General features: G+C 48.2%; 1 protein-coding gene across 2 annotated transcripts in view; it reads left to right on the top strand.

Annotated features, from left to right (window-relative positions):
- Positions 1 to 23,883, top strand: part of Stat3 (signal transducer and activator of transcription 3) — a 57,347-nt gene extending 33,464 nt beyond the window's left edge. Inside the window, exons 4-24 of one of the 2 annotated variants that reach the window (XM_057774241.1) lie at positions 490 to 588; positions 2,755 to 2,850; positions 2,994 to 3,075; positions 3,384 to 3,478; positions 3,629 to 3,780; positions 5,952 to 6,110; positions 6,208 to 6,300; positions 6,958 to 7,017; positions 13,033 to 13,062; positions 13,153 to 13,246; positions 13,348 to 13,395; positions 15,082 to 15,165; positions 15,838 to 15,936; positions 16,033 to 16,168; positions 17,063 to 17,115; positions 17,336 to 17,430; positions 17,540 to 17,679; positions 18,071 to 18,280; positions 20,914 to 20,956; positions 21,239 to 21,351; positions 21,932 to 23,883. In XM_057774241.1, the coding sequence (XP_057630224.1) occupies positions 490 to 588; positions 2,755 to 2,850; positions 2,994 to 3,075; positions 3,384 to 3,478; positions 3,629 to 3,780; positions 5,952 to 6,110; positions 6,208 to 6,300; positions 6,958 to 7,017; positions 13,033 to 13,062; positions 13,153 to 13,246; positions 13,348 to 13,395; positions 15,082 to 15,165; positions 15,838 to 15,936; positions 16,033 to 16,168; positions 17,063 to 17,115; positions 17,336 to 17,430; positions 17,540 to 17,679; positions 18,071 to 18,280; positions 20,914 to 20,956; positions 21,239 to 21,351; positions 21,932 to 21,969 (2,019 nt within the window). In that variant the 3' untranslated portion in view covers positions 21,970 to 23,883. Of the gene's footprint in view, positions 1 to 489; positions 589 to 2,754; positions 2,851 to 2,993; positions 3,076 to 3,383; positions 3,479 to 3,628; positions 3,781 to 5,951; positions 6,111 to 6,207; positions 6,301 to 6,957; positions 7,018 to 13,032; positions 13,063 to 13,152; positions 13,247 to 13,347; positions 13,396 to 15,081; positions 15,166 to 15,837; positions 15,937 to 16,032; positions 16,169 to 17,062; positions 17,116 to 17,335; positions 17,431 to 17,539; positions 17,680 to 18,070; positions 18,284 to 20,913; positions 20,957 to 21,238; positions 21,352 to 21,931 lie in introns of both variants that reach the window. The other variant, XM_057774240.1, reaches the window with a different exon arrangement.
- Positions 23,884 to 24,589: the final 706 nt, after the last annotated feature.

Raw genomic sequence — 24,589 nt, 5'->3', positions numbered from 1 at the left:
TGGAGTCTTAGTGTCCTGCTCTCACTTGGCAAATGATGAGAGCCTGCCTTGTGCTCTCAATCAGAGCAGAAGTAATTAGCTCCTTCTCAATTCCCTGTACACTGCCCTTGGGTACCATTTCCGGAAACTCACTTCTCCTGTTACAGTTGGAGCAATAAAGCAATAAAGCTTGGTGTTATTCTGTTATAGTAGCATGCCAACAGCTCATCACAGGCACACATCTTAGTTTTAAATGTGAAGAGTTTGGCCGTTAATTGAGATACTCCTGGGTAAGGTCAGCCACTTCCCTATAAAACCAGATGACATCCTGCCTCAGGATGGACTCGTGTATTTCTGCTGTCGGCTGTGGCCACCGTCCTCCTCCCTTTCCTTCCCTCTGGGTTTCAGTCCGATTCTGAAGCCTTTGATCTGTTGTTGCAGAAGTGAGTTTTAAGTTAGCCAAGGTCAGTCCACATCTCCTTAGCCACTCTCTTTCTGTCCTGCTTACAGAGCAGGTATCTGGAGAAGCCGATGGAAATTGCCCGGATCGTGGCCCGATGCCTGTGGGAAGAGTCTCGCCTCCTCCAGACGGCAGCCACCGCAGCCCAGGTGAGACCAGGAAGAAACCAAGCATGTGGGGGGGGGGACTTGGGAAGCGAGCAACTGTACAGTGCAATAAAATAGCAATGGAGAGGAAACATTGGACCAGATCAAAGCCTTAAATATACATTGAAAACGACAACAGCAAAGAATCGCACAAGCCCCTCCATTCCGCCCCCTAACGAACAGTGTTACTGTAACGGAGGGCGAACTTGAACTCTTGCTTCTCCTGTCTGCTCCTCCTGAGTGCTGGGATTAGGGGGGAACACCACTCTATCCCGTGTGGTGCTTGGGGCAGAACCAGGGCCCCGTCTGTTAGATGGGCGGGTGTGGAAGCCGTATCCCCAGCCCTGGGGCTTCTATTGCTGTTGACTCAGAGTGTAGGACAGCTGATTTCCAGTTTGGAATAGTCGGCCTGCCTCTGCCACATTCCTGGTGTAGCCACCACGCTTCCACAGGCCTTTTCCTTGTTTTCATGTTCAGGGTTGTTCTGTTTTGTTTTGTTTTGTTTTATTTTTGAGATGGAGTCACGTTCTGTAGCCCATGCTGGCCTAGAACTCACTATGTAGGCTGACTTTCTCAAACTCATGGCAATCCTGCTTCAATCTCTCTAGTGCTTGCTTTTGAAACAGGCTTTCAATACCTAGCCTGTGTGGTAAACTCTAGATCCTCCTGCCCCAGCCTCCCAAGTGCTGGTATGAAGTATGAGCCACCATGCCTGGCCCACAGGGCCTTCCCAATGCCTGACCTCTGAGTTAGAACTTGGGAGCCTGCAGAGCACATCCCCTAACTATCCACATGGAGCTTGAGAGACCCTAGTCAACTGCTGGTTGAACACAGAAATTGCTTGTGGAGACCAGAAGCATTCCTGCCCCAAGCAAGTTTAGGAACTAGGAGAGGGGAAAAGGTGCAGCTTTGGGGCTGGGCCCTTTCTTAGTCTCCGTCTATGGTACTTCTCTGCAGCTTATCGGTCAGATTCGCTCCCAGAATGAGAGAAATGTAGGGCTGGGTTCTTTTCCCAAGTCTTCAAAGAGGTTTATAGTCTATGATTTAAGCAGCCAGGAAACATAGGGAGAATGTCTTTTTAAAATTGGCCTGTTCTGTCCTCCTTGGGAGACTTGTGGGCAGTAGTGGAACAGACGGGAAACAAGAGATCTTAGAAGCAAATAATAGGGCTGGTGAGCTGGCTCCATGGCTGAGAACACTCGCTGCTTTTGAAGCTGACCTGGGTTCAGTTCCCGGCACCCACGAGGTGGCTCACAACCACCGTCCATAACCCCTGTTCCAGGGAATCCAGCACCCATTTTAGACTTGTGTAGGCACCATGCTCACATGAGGTGCATGTGCACACGTGCTGGCAAGTCATACACATAAAATAAAGCAAATAAACCTCAAGAACAGGAAACACGGGAAAATAAAAAGAAGTCAAAAGAGCAGCAGTTAGGGCCTGATTTGAGCCTTGACAGCTGTAATGGGTGTGAGCCATTAGACTGTAGGCGCTGGGTGTGAGCATTGCTAGCTTGGAAAACTGGGTGGGTGACGTCTCCCCTGGCTCTGCTTTCTCCAAGATTGCTGTCCTTACCCTTGGGCCACTGTCAAAAGTGCTATCTTGTTTCTGCAGCTTTTACTTGTCTTTTCTATCATCAGAGCCTCTTTCTGTTCCTTGCAAAGTCATTTTACGTTTCGTGTCCTGACTGACCTTCTCAAGGCTGAGCCTCTCCTCCCTGACAGAAACTATGGGAACACAATTTTGAAAATTTTGGGGAAATGATTTTTTTCATGAAAACATTGCACTGTGCTGTCGTCAGCTATTATGAATTTATTTATTTATTAGCTAGCATAATCTCTACTACTGAACTGTACTCCAAATTCTTTCTGAATTATTACTATTATTTTTATTATTACTTTTAATTAATTTTTTGGACAATTTACCCATGAGCTGCTTTGGAACAAAGTCTTAGTTCCATGTGGGCTCTTAGTTTAATGCAGACTGGGTTTAAGGTGTGCCCTGTTGGTGAAAGCCGGTGCCACAGACTGAACAACACAAGGGTTTTTCCCAGCATCCTCCCCTCTTGCGTCACTGCCCATTTCCCAACAGCACAAGTCATAGGATGGGCTGGCCCTCAGATGGCAGGTATCCATGGACTCACGTGTGTGTTAACCCTTTTTTGGCAGCAAGGGGGCCAGGCCAACCACCCAACAGCTGCTGTGGTGACAGAGAAGCAGCAGATGCTGGAGCAGCACCTTCAGGATGTCCGGAAGCGTGTGCAGGTGAGCAGGCTCACCCAGGGAGCAGCATTCGGGCTGGAGAGCCGCAGGGTCCTGCGCATTTTCACTGTCTTCAAAACTGTCTTTTCCCTCTCCTGAGGGAAACCTCTTTCTTACTTCTGTTTGTGATTTGTTTGTTTGAACAGGATCTAGAGCAGAAAATGAAAGTGGTCGAGAATCTCCAGGACGACTTTGATTTTAACTATAAAACCCTCAAGAGCCAAGGAGGCAAGTGAACGTTAGAGACAGTAAAACCTGTTGAAAGCGAGGCTTGTCACTGAGTTTCAGGACCTGACTTTATTCATATGACTGCATGGCAGGAGAAGGGGGAGCTTCTGGCACTTAGTGGGATAAACTTTTGTTTGTTTTTGAGATGGGATTTGATCACGTAGGGCAGGATGACTGACCTTGAGCCTGCGGCCATTCTGCTTCAGCTCTCCAAGTAGCAGGGACCGCATGTGCACACAGGGTTGGGAGCCTCATTGAGAAGGCTGTGAGTGTTTCCCCCGGTCAAGGAGTCTTTCCTCCCCCATCAGACATGCAGGATCTGAACGGAAACAACCAGTCTGTGACCAGACAGAAGATGCAGCAGCTGGAACAGATGCTCACAGCGCTGGACCAGATGCGGAGAGTAAGTGTTCTGGACAGCTTCCCAGACAGCTTCCCCAGTGCCACACACTTCTCGTGGGAAGATTGACTGGGTTCTAACGGGCTCCTTCTCTGGGACTGACTGGTGAATGTAGTTAGACGTGGTCTTCTGACTGTTTGGGTTTCCAAACAGAGCATCGTGAGTGAGCTGGCGGGACTCTTGTCAGCAATGGAGTACGTGCAGAAGACACTCACAGACGAAGAGCTGGCTGACTGGAAGAGGCGGCAGCAGATCGCGTGCATTGGAGGCCCTCCCAATATCTGCCTGGACCGCCTGGAAAACTGGTAAGAGAGAGCTGGCCTCAGCCACAGGCCTGCAGAGTGGGCTGCCGTGCTCGTGCTTTTCCCTTTTTATTGCTGACAGTGGACCCCTTCCCTTGGACATGTGCTGTGCTAGGCAAATGTCTAGAATCGCTGAACTGCGCTACGCTTCTAGCCCTGGATGCCCTGCTGCTAAGATGGACACCGGTTTTCTTAAGTTTGAGAAAGAATCTCACTGAGCTGCACAGGCCAGCCTCAAACCCACTATATAGCCAGGCTGACCTTGAACTTGCAATCCTCCTGCCTCAGATTCCCAAGTATCTGGGATTTTAGGCATAAATTGCCATGTCTGCCTTAAGGTGGCTTCTTTTACATGCTCAAATTTAGTCCAAGTGTTAAAACTGTCAACTAATTTTAACAAATTTTTAACTTAAAAAAATGCTTATATCACTCATTTTACATATATTTGATTTTTAAATTTAATACTTTTAGTTGTATTTAACACTAAATTCTCCATTTTATCTATTTTAATAATCTAAAACAATATATATGTCCTTTGTAAAGGAGGAGAAAGTTGGAATATATAAAATTAATAAAATGAAAGAAAAAATTCAAATTCGTCAAGTGGTACCAGTGAGTGACAGAGTCTTGTGACGATTTCTCCTGACATCTGTCATGAATGGACACAGGAATCTAGAAGTCTGGTTTCAGTAGCAGCCGCTCTGTCCCTTTCCTTCTGTCCTTTGCTGCCATGGGAAAGATGGCTCACGTGGCCTTGTGCAAGCCAGGGGCGTGTTCAGCCCCTGAACTTTCCTCGCACCCCGTTTCTTCTCTATGCTCTCCTCTGTCATCGGCTCTTTTCCGAACGCTGTCTAACTAGCTTCATGAGCGAGGCCCCACGGTGAGTGTGCCCCAGAGGCTTGGCAGGACAGGGCACCCCTCTCCATGCAGCATGAAACTGGGCATTCAGGACAAGTCCACGCGACAAGCCCATCTCTGTCGTCGCGGACACAGAGTGCTGTTCTTTTACTGAGGGCAGTTTGAAAGGCTTCCTGATCAGGGCTCCAAGAATTTTAAGTTCTGGGAATGAGGCGCTCAGATGCCAGAAAGGATGGATCAAGAGCTCAGATCCCTGTTCACATTCTGCCTTTATTAAACTAGTGGTAAACCATAAAAGAGACATATTAGATTTAAAAAAGAAAGAGAGACGCTAATATTCCCTACTCTTGAAGGCAGAATTAATCAGCTTCATCTCCCTCTCTCCCACTTTTTATTTTTTTCTAATTGTTTGGCTTTTGTTTGTTTGTTTTTATATATCCCTGTCTGCCCAGGCTGACCTCAAACTCATAAAAAAATCTACCTGCTTCTGCCTCCTACTGCTGGGATTAAAGGCATGTGCCATCATGTCTGGCTTTTCTAATTAACTTTTTAAGTAAGTACTGTTTTCTTTAAAAAGGAAATAAAAATTTAAAATTTGTGTGTATTTGTCTGCATGTAGGCATGCAGTGCCTGTGGAGGCCAGAAGAGGGCAATAGAACCCCTGGGACTGGAGTAACAGATGTTTCTAGTATGGATGCTGGGAACCAGACCCAGGTCCCCTGCAAGAGGCCTAAGTGCTATTCATGGACTGTCTCTCTAGCCCCTCTGCTCACCTTTTTTGCATACCTATTATCAATATTTGACATATCACGTTATATTTTTATGATTGATCGAAGAATAACATTGAATGGGTTCTCGATGAGGCTCAACCCCTTCTCCTTTCAGGGTCACTAAGGCCTACCGTAGTGAAGGGGCCTGGCCCTGCTTATGCAGGTTGTGAATGGCAGCGCTGTCTTCCAGTGTCATGCTTTAGTACATGGACAGCTTAGGATAGGATGTGAACACAGGTATTCTTCATATTTGGTCTCGAGTCCATTCGCAGTCCAGTGACAACTCCATGGATATCTCCTAGTGATGTTAGTCTTAACCCTTCTCCCACTGAGCCACGTGCTTCAAATGGTTGAAGTGGCCATCCTATGCTCTGTGTATTCCCTTTCAATATTTTAGGGCCTTTTCTCCCTCCCCCTCACTGCATAGCTCAGACTGGCCTTGAAGTCACTGTGCTGCCCCGGCTCAAGGTTTTGCTGCAGTCTCCCGAATGCTGGGTTCACAGCTAGGCAACAGGGGTAACTGGAACTGCCTTTCGTGATTGGCAGGATAACGTCACTAGCAGAATCTCAACTTCAGACCCGCCAACAAATTAAGAAACTGGAGGAACTGCAACAAAAAGTGTCCTACAAGGGGGACCCTATTGTGCAGCACCGGCCAATGCTGGAGGAGAGAATTGTGGAGCTGTTCAGAAACCTAATGAAAAGGTAACCCTAAAAAGCTAATGTTCAGAAGCAAGGAGCAGGAAGAAGCCTGCCTGGTCACCACAGCGTGTGACCTGCTTGCTATCCCTTCCCCTTCTAGTGCCTTCGTGGTGGAGCGGCAGCCCTGCATGCCCATGCACCCTGACCGGCCCCTCGTCATCAAGACTGGTGTCCAGTTCACTACGAAAGTCAGGTGGGCCCCGGTCTTTACACTTTGGGTAGAGCTTTTATTGATGTCCAGTCCTCTTCCTTGAGGACTTTAATGGGAGCAGTAAGGCACAGTGGTAGGTGAGCTGAGGTGGGAGGTGAAGCCTGCTCCTCACCTCGAGTGACAGGTATGGAGGGTTGCCCTGCCCTGTGAGCTCTCCTTCAGAAGTAGAGCTGTGTTGGGTTTTGGGTTTAACATAAGGAGTACCAGCGGCAGAGCATATTCAAGCAATATTTCTCATTCAGTGCTTTTTATTATCTGTGAGTCTCTTACAGCTTGGTTCATGTTCGTAGGCATTTTCAGAACTTCTTGGCTAAGGGGTCAGTGTTCAGCTTTAGTATCAAAGATAACTCTGGGTGGAGGTAGAATTTGGGTCTGTAAATATATTTATTTATTTATTGGTTATGTATAGACATGGTTTCTCTGTGTAACCTAAAACTCACTCTGTAGACCAGGCTGTTCTTGAGCTCAGAGCTCCACCCGCCTCTGCCTTCTGAGTGCTGGGATCAAAGGTCTGTGCTACCACACCCAGCAATATATTTACTTCTTAGGAATTGAGGTATTAGGGGTTTTATATATTTTTTAAACTAGAGATCATGGTAAGAAGCCTACTAAGTTTCCTTGACGATATGTTTTTAATAGGTTGCTGGTCAAATTTCCCGAGTTGAATTATCAGCTTAAAATTAAAGTGTGCATTGACAAGTAAGTATTCTTTATTAATTTAAAACAATTTTAAATGTGAATCAATTTTCATCATGTTCTTTCCCTCCCCCAAGTACATCCAGGGCCTCTCATCCCTACCCACCCAACTTTAAAGTTCTTTCTCAAAAAACAAACCCCAAGCTCCCAAAACCTACAAAACAAAATGGAACAGCACCTCAAGAGAAACAAACAAAACAAAGCAAAACCTAAAAGCCCATAAACTGTAATCATAGAAAAGTACACCTAAAAAACTCTGGGTCCATTATTTGCTGGTCGGCTGCTGTTCACGAGGCCTGCCCTGGAGTGGTCGATATCCTCAGTGTCATTGCGCTGGAGAAAGCTGATTTTCCTCTTCCAGTAGGTAGAAATGACAGTTCCATCGTCAGTCTTTTACCCTAGTGGCTAGGTTTACGTTCGTTCGTTTGTTCATTCGTTCATTTTTTTAAAAAAAAAAAAATATGGGGGGGCTGGAGAGATGGCTCAGCGGTTAAGAGCATTGCCTGCTCTTCCAGAGGTCCTGAGTTCAATTCCCAGCAACCACATGGTGGCTCACAACCATCTGTAATGAGGTCTGGTGCCCTCTTCTGGCCTGCAGACATACACACAGACAGAACATTGCATACATAATAAGTAAATAAATAAATATTTAAAAAAAAAAATATGGGGCTGGAGAGATGGCTCAGAGGTTAAGAGCACTGGCTGCTCTTTCAGAGGTCATGAGTTCAATTCCCAGCAACCACATGGTGGCTCATAACCATCTGTAATGAGACCTGGTGCCTTCCTCTGGCGTGCACTGCAAGCATACATGGAGGCAGAACACTGTATACATAATAAATAAGTAAAAAAAAATGACAAAATATACGAAGTAAAAACTATCACATTGAAGTTGGACAGGGCCAACCAACAGAAGGAAAAAAGCCCAAGAGCGGGCACAAGAATCAGAGACCCACTTGTTTGCACACTCAGGATTCCCCTAAAAATGCTAAACTGAAAGCCGTAGTATAAGTTCATAGAACCTGGTGCAGACCCCTGTCGGTCCTGTGCGTGCTGCCTCGGTCTTTGTGATCTCATAGGAACTTTGCTCATGTTGATTTAGAGGGCCTTTTTTTCTTGGTGTCTTCCATCCTCTGGCTCCTCTACTCTTTCCACCTCCTCTTCCACTGGGTTCCCTGAGTTCTGAGGGGAGGGATTTGATGTTTGGGGCTGAGTGTTTCAAGGTCTCTCACACTCTGTGATGTCTGGCTGTGGGTCTCTGTATTTGTTCCCATCTGCTGCAGGAGGGAGCTTCTCTGCTTCTGGTTGAACAAGGCACTGGTCTATGAGCATAGCAGAATATTATTGGTGTTTACATTTTTCTTCCGATGGCATGCAGAGTATTTTCCTCTAACAAAGACGCTGGCAGGTAGGGGTGAAGGCTCTATGTAGGCCGCAGCTCGACATCTCCAGGTTCGCGAGTTGTGTAGCTGTTGTCTTCAGCAGTGGGGCCTTGCTGTCTGTTTGTGGAGAGCAACCTGTAATCTTGGCAACAGCCTGAGATGTCTGGGATTCCCCTGAGGTCCCCTTGGCCATCAACTCAATTAAACAGAATCCAATCCTGGTACTGTAAATTTCATTTGGTAGCAAGAGATGGCCAGGTAGGATTCTGTCTTTTCCACTATTTGGAGATTTCATTGAGATTGCCTTCATATTTGTATATATATGTTAAGAGGTTTCTGCTGTATTAGATTTCCATGCTACCCCACAAATGCCCCTTAATTTTAGCTGTCTCTCCCCATATTCCCTTCCACCCCTTCCCCCTCCCTTGATCCTCCCATTCCAGACCCCCCATCCATCCATCCATAAATATCTATTCTATTTATTCTATTTTCCTTTTTTAAATTTTGTTTTGTTTTTTGAGACAGGGTTTCTCTGTATAGTCCTGGCTGGCCTGGAACTCACTCTGTAGACCAGGCTGGCCTCGAACTCACAGAGATCCTCTTGCCTCTGCCTCCCAAGTGCTTGGATTAAAGGTGTGTGCCACCACCACCTAGCCTATTTCTCTTTCCTAATGAGAACTGTCTGTTCCTTCCAGTCCCTTACTCCATACCCACACTGGTTCTATGGATTGTAGCTTGGTTATCATTGATTTAACAGCTAATATCTGTATGTGAGTGAATACACACCATATTTGTCTTTCTGGGTCTGGGATACCTCACTCAGGATGATTTTTTTCTAGTTTCATCCATTTGTCTGCAAATTTCATGATGTCATTTTCTTTTTAAATGAGTAATATGCCATTGTGTAAATGTACCACATTTTCCTTGTCCATTTTTCTGTTGAGGGCATCTGGGTTGTTTCTAATTTCTGGCTGTTATGAAGAGAGCAGCAGTGAACATGGTTGAGCAAAAGTCTCTGGGGTAGAATGAAGCATTCTTTGGGTGTGTGCCTAAGAGTGGTATAACCAGATCATGAAGTAGATCCAGTCCCATCTTCTTGAGGAACTGTCACGCTGATTCTCATAGTGTCTGTACGGGCTTGCACTCCCACCAGCAATGGATGAGTGTTCCTCTTACTCCACGTCTCACCAGCATGAGCTGTCACTTGCTTTGTTGATCTTAGTTATTCTGACAGGTGTAAGATGAAATCTCAAAGTAGTTTTGATTTGCATTTCTCTCATAGCTAAGGATGTTGAACATGTCTTCAAGTGTCTCTCAGCTTTTTGCGTTTCCTCTAGTGGGAATTCTCTGTTTAGGTCTATACCCCATTTTTAAAATTGGGTTATTTGTTTTCTTGGTATCTAGGTCTTGAGTTCTTCATATATTTTAGGAATTAGCCCTCAGTTGGATATGTAGTTGGTAAAAATCTTTTCCATTCTGTAGACTGCCAATGACAAGTAAATATTCTTAAACTTAGCTCTTATATGTAAATGACGGATGGAAAAGCAGGAACTTTGACAGACATTTGATTTAGAGATGTCTCCATTCATGAATCTTTGTTTTGTGAACAATTGTGTTCAGAAACCTCTCAGAGCCTCATTAATTTGCCTCAAACATGTGAAGATAAGAAGAGACTTGGGAGCGTATACAGCTTAGTGTGGAGCACTTACCTAGCGTGGACAAAGCCCTGGATGCAACCCCCATCCTGAAAAATAAAGATGTAGCCAGGCGGTGTTGGCAGATGGCACTCAGGAGACAAGAGGCAGATAGATCTCTGAGTTCAAGGCCAGCCAGGGCTACACAGAAGAGCCAAAAGGAAAAAAAAAAGGTTTTGAAAAACCAAAGGGAAAGAAGAAAAAGAAGATCTAAATAAATAAATAATACTTGCCAAGTTATATCATAGCTGAAAAAAGTAAGCAAAGATAGCAAGATAATTTAGGTGCGCATGCGTGGTGCGTGTGTGTGTGTGTGTGTGTGTGTGTGTGTGTAGAGCAGAAGTTGACAGAAACTGAAGTGTCTTTCTCTACCATCGTTCACCTTAGTTTTTGAAGCAGGGTCTCTCACTGAACCTGGAGCTTACTCACTGGCTAAGCTGGCTGGTCAGCAAACCTATCTCTCAGCCCGCATCACTGGGGCTATAGACACTCACTGCTGCACCCAGATTTTATTTATTTATTTATTTATTTATTTATTTATTTATTTATTTATTGGTTTTTCGAGACAGGGTTTCTCTGTGGTTTTGGAGCCTGTCCTGGAACTAGCTCTTGTAGACCAGGCTGGTCTCGAACTCACAGAGATCCACCTGCTTCTGCCTCCCAAGTGCGATTAAAGGCGTGCGCCACCACCGCCCGGCTGCACCCAGATTTTATGTAATGCTGGGGATCCAAACTAGGGCTCTCGTGCCGTGCAACAAGCACTTTACCACCGAGCCATCTCCCCTTCCCCGTATTCATCCCTAGGGTACAGTTCGGCTGCTCTGGACAGTAGCAGGTCTCTGGAATGCAGCTGCTTTGTAAACCTGAAGCTTTGTCCTGAGCATTTGCTCGCCTTTCCCCTAGTATCTGATGCTCGCCACTTATTTCCAAAGAGTTTTTATATAAATAAAAGTAATAGGAGGCCTGGATACAGGAAGCTGCCTTGCCAGGTATTAAGATGCATTGCAGAGGTCCAGTTGTTAGATGTGTCACAGGGACAAGGATGCCGCTTGGTCATCGTAACGAGACCTGAAGTCTAGAGACAGACTCGAGGCTGACGTACGAGATCAGCACATGTTAAAATGGGTCTCCCAAGGCAGAGAGGGCAGGGTGCTCAATGAGGGGCAGTGGGACAGCTTCGTAGAAGCTGGGGTGAAAAGTGAGGGCTCTTCTCTTATGGACCATTAAAATAAGCTCCAAGCATATTTGCTATAATTACAGGTCAGCAGAAGCCCCCATAGAACACGGGTGCATACTGTCACAGTGGCACAGAAAAGTGACATCACCACTTCAAAAGCAATTCTGACAATGTCCTACAAAGTAAACCACGAACCTACCCTGTGACACAGCCATTTCACTCATAGGTGTTAACACAAGAAAAATGCACATTGTGTCCACTAACAGGAATGAATAAACAGTTTGCACTCTCATAGTGGTATACTGTTCGCCACCAAAACAAAAGGAACTATTTTTATTTCTTTTTTATTTTATGTGCACTAGTGTTTTGCCTGCATGTGTGTCTGTGTAAGGGTATTGGATTCCCTGGAGCTGGAGTAGCACAGACAGTTGTGAGCTGCCATGTGGATGCTGGAAGTTGACCCTGTGTTCTCTGGAAGAACAGCCAGCGCTCTTAACCTTTAGGTCATCTCTCCAGCCCCATGAAAGGAACTATTGATCTGTAAAACATGAGTACACCTTCAAAGTCGTTATGTTGAATGGAGGAAACCAGGTCTCCTCCCCGCAAAAGAGTGCATATCTTATGTTTGCATGTATATATTTCTAAAAATGCAAATGAATCTGTAGTGACAGGAAGCACAATGATGGTTTTTCTGGGCGCAGGGTGGGGTGAAGTGTGGGGCTGGGGTGCATTACAAATGAGCTTAGGAACACTTTGGGATGGTGGATTTGTCCTGGATTATGCTGATGGTTTCATAGGTGTGAATAGCACTTCTAAGCTAGCCCCATAAGGTTGTACATTATAGGCTGTGCAATTTATTGATTATGAATTATAAATAAAATTAATACAAAAAAGGATATATAAAAAAGAGATATAATTCAGACATGAAGGAGAGCTGATAATTGGTTTAAGAATGCAATAACCTAGAAAGGAAGGAATGTTCTAGAGTTGATCAGTTTTCCTCTGCAAATCCTCTAGAACATTCTATTTGTTGGTAAATATATAGCAGTGGAAAAGCAATTTTATTTATTTATTTATTTATTTATTTATTTGGTTTTTTGTTTTTCAAGACAGGGTTTCTCTTTGAAGCTCTGGCTGTTCTGGAACTAGCACTGTAGACCAGGCTGAGCTTATACTCACAGAGATCCCCACCTGCCTCCCAAGTGCTGGGATTAAAGGCATGTGCCATCATACCTGACTGAAAACTTTTAAAGTCGCACTCTAAAAGGAGATAGAAACAGAAATATTGTAATATAAAACGATAGAATAGTCAGGGGTTACCTGGGGATAGTGCTCGCAGCCGTGTCATGGGATAGGTGACAACAGACCTTCACGGAAAACCCAGCATGGCTTAAGTAATGAGGAAATTTGCAACCTGTGTAACTGGAAATGCAGTTGGAACAAGCACCTGACGATGAGCTCAGTGACTCAAAGGTGTCTTCAGGAACCCAGAATCCTCCATCCTATCCTTAGTGTATCCCATGTCAGGGCTTCTCCAGAGGTAGGGACAGGCTCTACCATCCCAAGCTGAGCAGAATGGAGTTTTTTTAGGGAAAGGGAAAGGAACTATGGGATAGACACCCAACTGCAGCTACTGCTTAAATACAGTTTCATTTTACCCCTAAAACAAAACTGGACAGCTAAAGGCATTTCCCATCAAAAGTAGGTTCTGGAAAGAAACAGGATCGATGACTTCCATTTTGTTAACTTTCATCTGTGTTCTTGACAGGGACTCTGGGGATGTTGCCGCTCTCAGAGGGTGAGTCCCGCCCCTTTGTTCGGTCTGTGCAGCTTTATCCTCTGGCTGCTCGGCAGCCACTCATGTGTTGATTTTTCTCCCATGATTCAGATCTCGGAAATTTAACATTCTGGGCACAAACACAAAAGTGATGAACATGGAAGAGTCCAACAATGGCAGCCTGTCTGCGGAATTCAAGCATTTGGTAGGTCATGGGGTGTGGGCCGGCCCCCCTGCACAGAGGGCAGGTGGCAGAGGGAGAGCTTGTGACAATCACGCATGACATTTGGCTTTTCCTTCTTCCAGACCCTGAGGGAGCAGAGATGTGGGAATGGGGGCCGTGCCAATTGTGATGTAAGTTTTGTTCAGGCTAAGAACTATCTGGCTGTGTTTTCCGTGAGGAACGGAGAGTGTGCTCTTTCTCTGGCCCAGACTCTGACCTGCTGCTTCAGCTGCTGGCTTAGAGAAGTTGCCCTGGGCCAGTGTGACTGCTCAGAAGTTGCAGGTGCCGGGGAGTTCTCAAGAGGAGCACTTCCCTGAGAATTGGGGGGTTGCCCCCACCCCTTTCAGCAGTGGGAAGTCCCTTGTCGAGCTGTTACCCACACCCATTTGGTAGAAAAGTTTCCACCTTGCCTGGGGCTTCCCAAAGTCCCTTACCACCACCTGCCAGCTGGCTCCATTTTCTGTGCCTTGATGAGACAGAAAGCAAGCCAGAGTTAAACTTAAGAAATCACACACACACACACACACACACACACACACACACACACACACCCAGCACTCAGCAGCTGAGGCAGGAGGTCATGAGTTTGAGATTATCCGTCCTTCAGCACACACTTGAAAGAACTGGAATTTCATTCCTAAGAGTTCATTGCTAATCCCTGTACAAACAGGTGGCCACGCTGCCTGACCTCTCGTGGAAGCAAAGGTTGTCACTTTGGAAAGCAACTTGGCATTATAAAAATGAGCATGCCCTGTAGACCAGCAGACCCAGTCCCAGATATAACAGTAACGAAAGCTTTGCAAAGGTGGACCGAGGGCAAGTACATGATCACAGTCACTGGTTACTCCCCAAACACAGCCCAAATCTGTCAGCACGCTAGGGAGGCATGAGTGTGACGTAGTCACAGTGCGATACTCTGCAGCTGTGACAAGTGTGGGAACTACATGTGACCACAGACCCACCTCACACTGGGGGTGGGGGCCAGCAGCTGAAACATACTGACAGCAGGACCTCACGTGTGTGGGGTTCACAGCTACCCCATGTCGAATACACATGCCTGGAGAAACACCCATGAGCATGGTCAGGAGGATTCAGGAAACAGTAGAGCCGCAGACAGAGCAGTACTGCAGAGGAGGGGAAAATCACCTGGGGAACATCAGTGGTCATGGCTTTCCTTGGGTAATGCTAGGCCCTCGCTCATGGTGGGGTGCACTCAGCATGCATGAGACCCTGAGTTTGCCCCCTAGTGTGGATGGAAGAGAGGAGGGGGAGAGAAAAGGAAGAGACTCAAATAAGTTTTCCTTCTTCCCTTCCCTCCCTCCCTCCCTCCCTCCCTCCCTCCCTCCCTCCCTCCCTCCCTCCCTCCCTTCCTGTCTATCTGTCTATGGATACCCATGTGCTATGGTGTGTATGTGGAGGTCAAAGAGCCACTGGCAGGGCTGTTTTTTCCTTCCACTGTGTGGGTCTCAGGGGTTAGACTCAGGTTATCAGGCAAATGCCGTTACCCATGGAGCCATCTTGCTGGATCCTAAATAAGTAAATTAGCGGGATGGTGTATCCTTGGATGTCCATTGCTTTCTTCTTTGTCCTTGAATCTATATATTATAAAATATTATTTATTATGGAATACATAATAAAAGATAGGTTTGAGGCTCCTGTCCTCAAGGTTCTTCTGAAGGGAGAAGGTACAGAACTGTGCCCCCGCCACTGTCCACGGCCACCTTCTTAGCGTAGTGAGGCCGTGGCACATTGCTTTCTTCCGTGTTGCCTTTGGGCACTCAGTGTCGTTCTCTGAAGACGTGACCTCGCTGTTGTAGGCCTCCTTGATTGTGACTGAGGAGCTGCACCTGATCACCTTCGAGACTGAGGTGTATCACCAAGGCCTCAAGATTGACCTAGAGGTGAGTTCTGCACAGAGTTAACCCCTGGGCATGCAGGGGGACAGGACAAAAACGCCTGGTGGCATGGACTGTTTGCTAAGCCTGTGTTTAGTTTTCACCGTCTGTCTCTGAAAAGTCCTTGAGAGCCACCCCTGGGAAGAAAGTCCTGAGCACATGGTTAGGAAATCTGTCTTTAGTGATTGCTTAGACTTGATTTGACGAGGTGGCCAAGTGAGTCTTTGTAGCCACCATCTCAGTGTGCAGAAAATCATAGCATTTAGGTTTTGTTTTTCAGCCTTCTAGATCTTACTAAGTTACACTTAGAAAACAGGAGTCCTCATGCTTGATTTCTGACACCTCGTTTCATGGAAAGACGGAAAGATACAGATACTTTGGATTTTGGAGGTTGCCTTCCAGGTTTCTGGAAAGTCAGGGCTGGGGGCCTAGCTTTGAACTAGTTAGATTTTCTAAGTCATTGATTCTATTCAGACTTCAGTGAGTCCTGGTGCGCAGGCTGGTCATTCTTCCCCTCTTGGTGTTGAGCTGCTTCAGTCACACTCCTGCTTAGAGTCGGCATCTGGTGTGACGTGATTTTTAGTTCTAACCCGTGGAGGTGCAGCTGAAGAGGTGTTTTGGAGCTGTGAGCCCACTTGTCAGCCAAGTCATTCCCTGTCTGTCCCCCACACTCTGCAGACCCACTCCTTGCCAGTCGTGGTGATCTCCAACATCTGCCAGATGCCAAATGCTTGGGCGTCGATCCTGTGGTATAACATGCTGACCAACAACCCCAAGGTGAGTCCCCGATGCCCTCTCTGAAGTCCCGGACTCCCTTGTGCTGCCTCAGCCCCTGGTGTGATCATCTGCATCACTCTCTCATCTTCTCAATAGAACGTGAACTTCTTCACCAAGCCACCAATCGGAACCTGGGACCAAGTGGCCGAGGTGCTTAGCTGGCAGTTCTCCTCCACCACAAAGCGAGGGCTGAGCATCGAGCAGCTCACCACGCTGGCCGAGAAGCTCTTAGGTGGGAGTCTGACAGCTTCCGATGACATTCTGGTCTGGGTGGTTGGTCACTCAGGCAGGGTTTCCCAGTGGCTACCTAGGGCCTACTGCGCCAGAATCCTAGTGTTCATTTTTAGGATACATGGTGGGGGCAGGGAGGGTTTCTTTTTTCTTGATTGCCTTCCAAGGCACTGCTCTGACTAACCTGAGGAGATGTTCCAGTGTGCTGTAGAAGGTGGTAAGAGTGTGGTGTCTGCTGTCCATTTAAGAAGTCATGGGTGGTAGTATAAAATTTTTCTTTCCTTTCAAAAAAATCTGGATTAAAAGTAGCTTCGACCAGTGGTGACATCAGATGTGACCTCCTAACCACAGCTGTCAGCTTGTTAGTGTGTAACGCTGGTCCTCAGATACACATACGGCCAGGTTGTTAGTGTGTGATGCTGGTCCTCAGATCCACACACGGTAGCTTGTTAGTGTGTGACGCTGGTCCTCAGATCCACACACGGCCAGCTTGTTAGTTTGTGATGGTGGTCCTCAGATCTACACACGGTCAGCTTGTTAGTTTGTGATGCTGGTCCTCAGATCCACACACGGTGAGCTTGTTAGTGTGTGACTCTGGTCCTCAGAACCACACACGGCCAGCTTGTTAGTGTGTGACGCTGGTCCTCAGAACCACACACGGCAAGGAAGAACAGGAGCCCAATAGGTCATCAGTGCCGGGGTAATCCAGGGTCAGATGCTGGGGTTGGATGTGTGCAGGCCTGTTTGAGCACGTGACCATACACACGCGTGTGTGCACACACACAACCATGGCACCCTGCGAGATCAAATACATGGGACAAATGTTTGCAAATTCTGTTTGAGAAATAAAATCTTCAATCGGGGCTGACATTCTTCTGTCGTTTCTCTCCTCCAGGACCTGGCGTAAACTACTCAGGGTGTCAGATCACATGGGCTAAGTTTTGCAAAGTAAGTGATTGTCTCCTGGGAGGCAGGTCTGGAATGCTCGTTTATTCCAGGGGATTGTTGGGGGGGCATGAATACTGAAAGCCTGGGCCCCTCTCTCTAGAACTAGTAGGAGCTGCCCTAGGATAGAGGAGTGTGAGGGTATTGGCAGAATAGAGGTTCAGGCTGATAGAGCTGGAATGGACGGTGGTGGACTTGACTTTCCCATGATTCTTTTCTCCAGGAAAACATGGCTGGCAAGGGCTTCTCCTTCTGGGTGTGGCTAGACAATATCATTGACCTTGTGAAAAAGTATATCTTGGCCCTTTGGAATGAAGGGTAAGGCTGAAACTTGGCTATACTGTGTGACCAGGTCACCTGTTCCCAGCAAGTCTGTGACAGGGACAGCCTTCTGCGCACAAACAGCATGGGTTTTCCTTGGCTCCAGGTACATCATGGGTTTCATCAGCAAGGAGCGGGAGCGGGCCATTCTGAGCACGAAGCCCCCGGGCACCTTCCTGCTGAGATTCAGCGAGAGCAGCAAAGAAGGAGGGGTCACTTTCACTTGGGTGGAAAAGGACATCAGTGGTGAGATTTTTCACCTCCCCCTCCTGTCTCGCTTGCTCCACCTGGTGGCCACTGCCAGCACCTGGCTGCTTCTTGTTCTGTGTACTGCTGCCCCCTGGAGGGCAGAGAGGGCCTGTGCCTCCTCCAAAGAGGTGGCCTGCCAGTTTGTTTTGTTCGCTCCAGGGCTGGCTAATATTTGTGTAGAAAAGTGTGATTTGAATCTTATTTCCACATTCCCTTTCCTACTTAGCATGTTAATATGTCAGAAGCAAGTGTTCTGCCTGCGATTCAGCTTGACAGCCTCTCTAAAAGCCAGCCTGGTCATTGCCACAATTGTGAGCCACCAGGTAGGGCATTCAAGGTCTCCAGCACTAGACTGGGGGTAATCTTTCCTTCCTGTGTCCCATGACAGGCAAGACCCAGATCCAGTCTGTAGAGCCATACACCAAGCAGCAGCTAAACAACATGTCATTTGCTGAAATAATCATGGGCTATAAGATCATGGATGCTACCAACATCCTGGTATCTCCGCTGGTCTACCTCTACCCTGACATTCCTAAGGAGGAGGCGTTTGGAAAGTACTGTCGACCGGAGAGCCAGGAGCATCCTGAAGCTGACCCAGGTAGTTGTTGATTTTCCATGGTTCTGACCTCATTCTTAGGGAAACTTAGTTGGGGGGGGGGGGCTGGTGAATCCTGCTTATGGAAAAGAGCTGTTTATTGAGTACTTTAGCAGGGTGACTGATGGGAGTCAAGAGGAGAATAGAATCAGGTCTCACAGGGAGCTTGTCAGTCTGAAGATGAAAATAGACACACACGCACACACACACACACACACACACATAACCTCAAAACACTAGGAAGAGAAAACGAGGACAGTTCTCTGGTGCTTGTTACACAGTGGATTCCAGAAGCCTTGCGGCAGATCTGAGTCCAGTACACTTTGCTTTTCATGTATTAGCAGTGCCAGGCAGTCTGAAGAAAGGCTTTCTGGGACAGTAGTTGTTAGCAGAGCGGGGAGTGTCGAGGTTGCAGGAGATGGTGACTGGAGAGGATGTGGAGTTGGCATTTAGAATGTACAGCTCTGGCAATGAGATGCATTTTACCCTGTGGAACTGCGTGTGACTGTATGCACTAGACAGAAAAATAGAAATCATGTTGAGTTAAATCTGTAGTTCTGGGGCTGTCCCCAGCATGAAGAGTCAGAGTGGTCTGGTCTGAAGCCATTTAGTACTTGCTGCATTGCCTCTGTCTTCTTCTGCCTGCTGGTGAGGCAGCTGGTGTGTCTGTCTGTGTTTTCTGTGACTGTTCTTCATCGTTGCACCATGCTGAGCTCTGTAGTGAGATGTGTGAACCGGCCTCCTTGCCCTGGCCACACAGCATCTGTGCACAAATGCTCCTCCTCCCCCGGCTCTGTCCTGGCCTTCTCCGAGGACTGTCCGGTTCTCAGACTGGAGGAGTCGGGCTCCTTGACAGTTATTTTCCTGTCCCTTTGTTCTGGTGTTGAGTTCTCTTCATTCTGTGGAGGAGTTTAGCTCTCACTTCCTGTCTGTCCCTTATCTCTGCCTCCACCTTGCCTTCGGTTGGGAGATCTGTTTATCAGCCCCTCTCACACTCCTCTTTGTTCTTTTCGCAGAGGACTTTGAAGTCCAAGTGCTGGTCCTTCTGACTCATTTGCTTTCACGATCCAGGCCTTGGTCTGAGGCTGCCATCTCCATCCCTGCTGGAGCTGCCCAGAGCCAGTCCTCAGAGGCAAGGCCCTGGGCATGAGAAAGGAATCCATTCCCTGATGGGTTTGCCTGTGAGCACAAGGAGGGTGCACTGAGGGCTCAAGAGCCTGAGGAAGGGTAGGGGGTTCAAATGAACCCCCGGGAGGTGAGCTGGGATGACGTCTTCCTCTGCTTCCACTGTAAGAGTGTTGTGGTGTAGACATCACTCGGCCTCTTCCCAGGTCTTCCTTGTCTGCCAGAAGCCACCGACTGTGTTCCCCTGGAGAGATTTTGAGCAAGTGGTAGCTTATCCAGATCCAGACAGGAACGGGCCATTTCTTTCTGCCCTCTTAGTTCTTTGGTTCCACATGTCCACCTTGGACCCAAAGTGTGTTTCTCAGCTCTCTTGATCATTGGAGAATGAAGTTCTCTCTCTCTCTCTAATTTATTGTGTGTGGAGGTCTTGTTGGAGGTCAGAGGACCTTGAGGAAGTCAGCTCTGTCCTTCCAATCGTGTAGGTCCTGGGATTGAACTCAGTTCATCAGCTTTGGCGACAGATAGCTCCAGCACTGTCCTACTTAACTATCTCATCTTACCCTCGGGCTCTCTAGAGGGGGAGTTCTTGCCCTAGACACTCTTCTGAACAACAACAGTTGGATTTGTAGATGGCACCGTTGCCTCAGTAATTCCTGTGGCTTCGTGCCGAGTTAACCTGTTTCTTAGCCAAAAATGAACCTGGATTTTCATCTATGGCCATTTTTCTATGGCTTCCATCAGGTGGTTGTCACGTGTCCTGTGCTGCTATAGTCCCCAGTGTTATTGTCTCTGCTTTTCTCAGCCTACCCATACTGCTCCAGGCCTGCTGCATGCTTTGTCCAACTGAACTCCCAAGATTTCGTGCCAAAAGTCCCCAGGGCTTTCTAATGTCCTCTAACAGCTCAGTTCCCACATTTCCAACATAAACGGCAGAGATGGGAGACAGCCAGCCCGGCCTCCCCTCCCCTCCCACACATGAGACAGAAAGCGCCTTGGCCAGGTCTCCTGGCTGTTGCACATGTGCTTGGCCCTGGGTGTCCCGTCTTCCCAGTGGCGAGGTTGTATCTTCTAGCTTGGAGGTGGCTTTGGAGCCTCTAGCATTAGCCGTCTTTGTCTTGTTGGTGTCTGGGCTGGTCACCAAATGGGGAAGTCAATTCCCAAGTACGGCCAGGTCACAGAAGAAGCCTAGCACCACACAAAGGTAGCTGAGCTCTCGAGCAGGGTGGGGAAGGAAGCACAAAAGTTGGCAGCAGGGTAGGTGTAGGTATGGGTGGGGCAGTTGTGCCCAGAAGGTCTGCAGCTGCAGAAAACATAAAACTTCAGATCACGAGCACCTTGGATGTTAAGTAGCACGTGACGAGGGAGGACTGTCCTAAGGGGTGGACAGGAACCTGGGCAGAATCTGTGTAAGGTTGGCTCAAGCCATCTGGACCAGAGAGCCAGGTGGCTTCCTCTCGCATATTCTCAAAGCAGGTTTGCAATCAGTTAAAGCCTGGGTTTCCTCTCTGCAGGTGCTGCCCCTTACCTGAAGACCAAATTCATCTGTGTGACCCCGTAAGTGGCTTTCCTTCCCAGTTTTGCATTCATTTCTAGTGTCCTCAGTTGTCCCCAGGAATAGGGAGGATGCGGGGTGAGAGCTCCCATGAAGGGCTGGACGTTCCTGGGCTGTTTAGTGCTCAGAGTGACCTTGTGTGTTTAAAAGCTTGAGTTTTATTTTTTTCTGTTGGAGACCAGAGTTTGATGGCTTGTGTGTGTGTGTTTTGTTCTTTTTTTTCCCCCTCCATTGTGTCTTGTCAACCCGGCCCTTCCCCCTCCTGCCGCCCCCCCTTCCTACAGAACGACCTGCAGCAATACCATTGACCTGCCGATGTCCCCCCGCACTTTAGATTCATTGATGCAGTTTGGAAATAACGGTGAAAGTGCTGAGCCCTCGGCAGGAGGGCAGTTTGGTGAGTGTTCGGAGTCAGGTCCCTTTGTCTGATGCCTGCCAGTACAGAACGAGAGCCGGCCATCCGCACTGGTTGGAGGCGGCTTTAGAGCCACGCTCTTCTATGGAAATGAATGGCACATTCATGTCATTTCCCAGTAGCCACAGTCAAAACGGTGAAAAATGGCAAGTAACATTAATGCCTTCTGTAAGCAACACACTATCACTTTAGCGTCTGAGGAGAAGTCGTTAAACTATTCCTCCCTCTTCCCTCCTCCTGAGCCTTTGACATGCGGTGGCTTTGACACCTTGATTTAGACTAGTTTCAGGTGCTCAGTGGCTATGTGCAGCGAAGGCCACCCCTACCAATGCAGCCCAGACCTTTGCATTAGAGAGCCGGGGCTGAAGAGGTGACTGAACTGTTCTGCAGGGCAAGGCCCTGTAAGGAGCAGGGAAGTCTGGCTTTTCTGACCTTGCCCAGGCCTGAAGGGATAGGAGACCAGCTAATGCCAGTGCCTGAGCCCCTGGCAGAGGGATGGAGGCTTGTGAGAAGCCAGCTGCAGTCAGGTGGCTGAACTGGCCTTGTCTCTCTGTCCCTGCAGAGTCACTCACGTTTGAAATGGACTCCTCCCCCATGTGAGGAGCTGCAGACGGAAGCTGCAGAGATGACTGAGGCACCTGCCCCGCGTTCCACCCTTACGCAGTCAAACCCCAGATCATCTGAAACTCCTAACTTTGTGGTTCCAGATTTATTTTATTTTTTTTAAATTTCCTACTTCTGCTATCTTTGAACAATCTGGGCACTTTTTTAAAAATAGAGAACTGAGAGTGGGTGACACGCGTTTATGTGAAGAGGAGAGGGCTCTCGAGTCTGCCAAGGGGGATGTGAGAGCGGGAGGCTGCAGGGAGAAGGGATATGCCTTGTGTTCTGTGCCCCACCCTCCTTTCTTAGCAGCTCAGCTCTGTTGTCATTGTTGTTAGACAAGTGCCTCCTGGTGCCCATGGCATCCTTGTGCCCGTTTCTGCGAGCTGGTACCCTGGTCCTGCCTGCAGCTGAGGACTCCTGGCATCGCACTTTTAACCTTGCTGATGTCCAAATAGAAGACAGGACTAAGCCCATCGGTTTCTTTTTAAATTAAAAAAATAATGAGAAGAATTACCAGGCAAACCACCCTGAAACAGCAGAGCCTTTCTGTATCAGAGATTCACAGCCTCTTTGGTGCTTTAAGCATAGAAACCCTGAAATGGTCTCAGATGAAATCTGCAAAAGCCTCTGAGGCTGTGGCTTGGCATCTGGTTTGAACACGAAGGTTAGAGTGAACCTAGATATCCCAGACTCTTCATCAACTGGGTTTTATTTACCCAAGAGTTTGTTCACATGTTGATGAGGTAGGCCAAGGGCACTGAAAACCTCTGTCACCCGCCCTCCCCCAAGACTCCACACCCTGTTTCAGGGTCAGCCTGTCCTGTGGGTGCCTTACTGGGCCTAGGATCAACCTGGCTTCCTTTCCTACTTGGCCTTGCTCATGGTATGTCCCCTTCCCGTGTCCAAAGGCCCCTGTCCTGCTTGCATTGGGAATCCTGGTCTCAGGACCTTGTGACCAGAGAGGCTGAGCTACAGGGTCGAATCTGACTTAGACTACAGGTCCTCAGCGACGCTCAGGGATTACGGCCCTTATTCTCTTCGCTTGGTTCCCAGGGTACCTGTAACCACAGGGCAAAGCTGACCCGTAAAGCTCCAGGTCTGCCCCTCCTATGAGGGACGTACCCTTGGCCTTCCCTGAGACTGGCAATGTCTGCTCCCCAATGAAGCCCCCAGGTGAGGTGGAACAGGGTGCTTGCACCTACCGTGGCCTTCTGTCACCTGCTTGCCTCAGTCACTCAGCAAACCTCCTCTGACACAGGGGCATGGCTAGATTTAGCAACTCAGAGATACCATGCTCAGCTGACCAGTGTCTGGAATTCTGTTTGTTTTACTCAAATTAGCCAGTGTCTGAATTAAGGGGGTGAGGACATTGTCTCTAAGACAAACTGCTCGCCCTGGCTACCCCTGGCCTTCCGCTTTGAGCCAGTCACTGCCCTCCCTTCCCCAGCAGCATTCTATAGTACACAGTAAGCTGAACTCAGAAACTGAAAGGGTATTTAGGAAGGCAAGGCTTGGGCCTACTGATGACTTTTGATCTTGGGACCCAGGGAGCAAGGGCTTGGTCTTCTCTGGGGCAGGTGTTGTCAAGGCCCCAGCTCTGAGAAGTTACCTGGGTGACAGCTCCAAGCGCAGCAGAGACTTGCTCTGCGGAGTCCTCAGAACTGCCCACTTCCCTCCTTCCCTGCCTGTCCCCAGCCTAGCCCGACCATGCCTGCAGATTGCTTCGCCTCTCTGTACAGTGGTTTGTATTCTATCCTGGCCACTGCATTCAGATTCCAATGTATACTTTCTAGTGTAAAAATTTATATTATTGTGGGTTGTTTTGTTGTTGTTGTTGTTTGTTTGTTTGTTTTGTATATTGCTGTAACTACTTTAACTTCCAGAAATAAAGATTATATAGGAACTGTCTGGTGGCAGTGGGGCCTGGCTGGCTGGTGGGACCGCCTTTGTCCGGTGAAGCAGCTCTGGGAGCACAGTCAGGTATCAAGGGGGTAGCAGCCCAGTTCTGGGGCTGAGCTTTCACCTGCTTCTCATTGCCGAGGCCATGCAGCATGCGCGCACACACACACACACACACACACACACACACGTGCATCTTATTATCAGCTGCCATCCTCCAGAAGAGGCACCAGGAGCCAAGGGTCATAGTCCAGTGGCAAGAACGTGTCAGCGTGGCCTCCTCCCTCTGCCTCCCAAAGCTTCTGTGTTTGTTCTGGAGTCAGATAAGCTGCCTAATGGAGGGCGGGAGGGTTGGGGTGTAGACCCAGGCCTCTGGTTCCACAGTTGGGTCATTATCGCTTTCTCTTCAGTTCCGTCAGTGGGGACAACTTGCAGACACTTCCCTGGCTGGTGGCTGCAGGGCCCCTGGGCAGTCAGCAGTGATAACTCAGAGAAAGGCCACAGACGCGGTGCGGTGCCTGCTCTCAGCATCTCCCCACCTACTCCACTCACCACCGCTGTACCTTGGAGCCCAGCCCACAGTGCCTCTGTGAGAAACCAGCACTCCCTACAGAGATGGAAGCGGAGATTAGCAGACCCTGCTTCCCGCCCCCAGCCTCCCTGGGGCCCTGGGCCTCACCAGGGCAGGCTGTGAACTGAGCTCCTGCACCCTGCC

This window comes from Chionomys nivalis, chromosome 7 (assembly GCF_950005125.1).
Source record: "Chionomys nivalis chromosome 7, mChiNiv1.1, whole genome shotgun sequence".
Lineage (NCBI taxonomy): Eukaryota > Metazoa > Chordata > Mammalia > Rodentia > Cricetidae > Chionomys > Chionomys nivalis.
The sequence above is the reverse complement of the archived record's forward strand: the minus strand, read 5'-3'. Positions and strand labels throughout refer to the sequence as shown.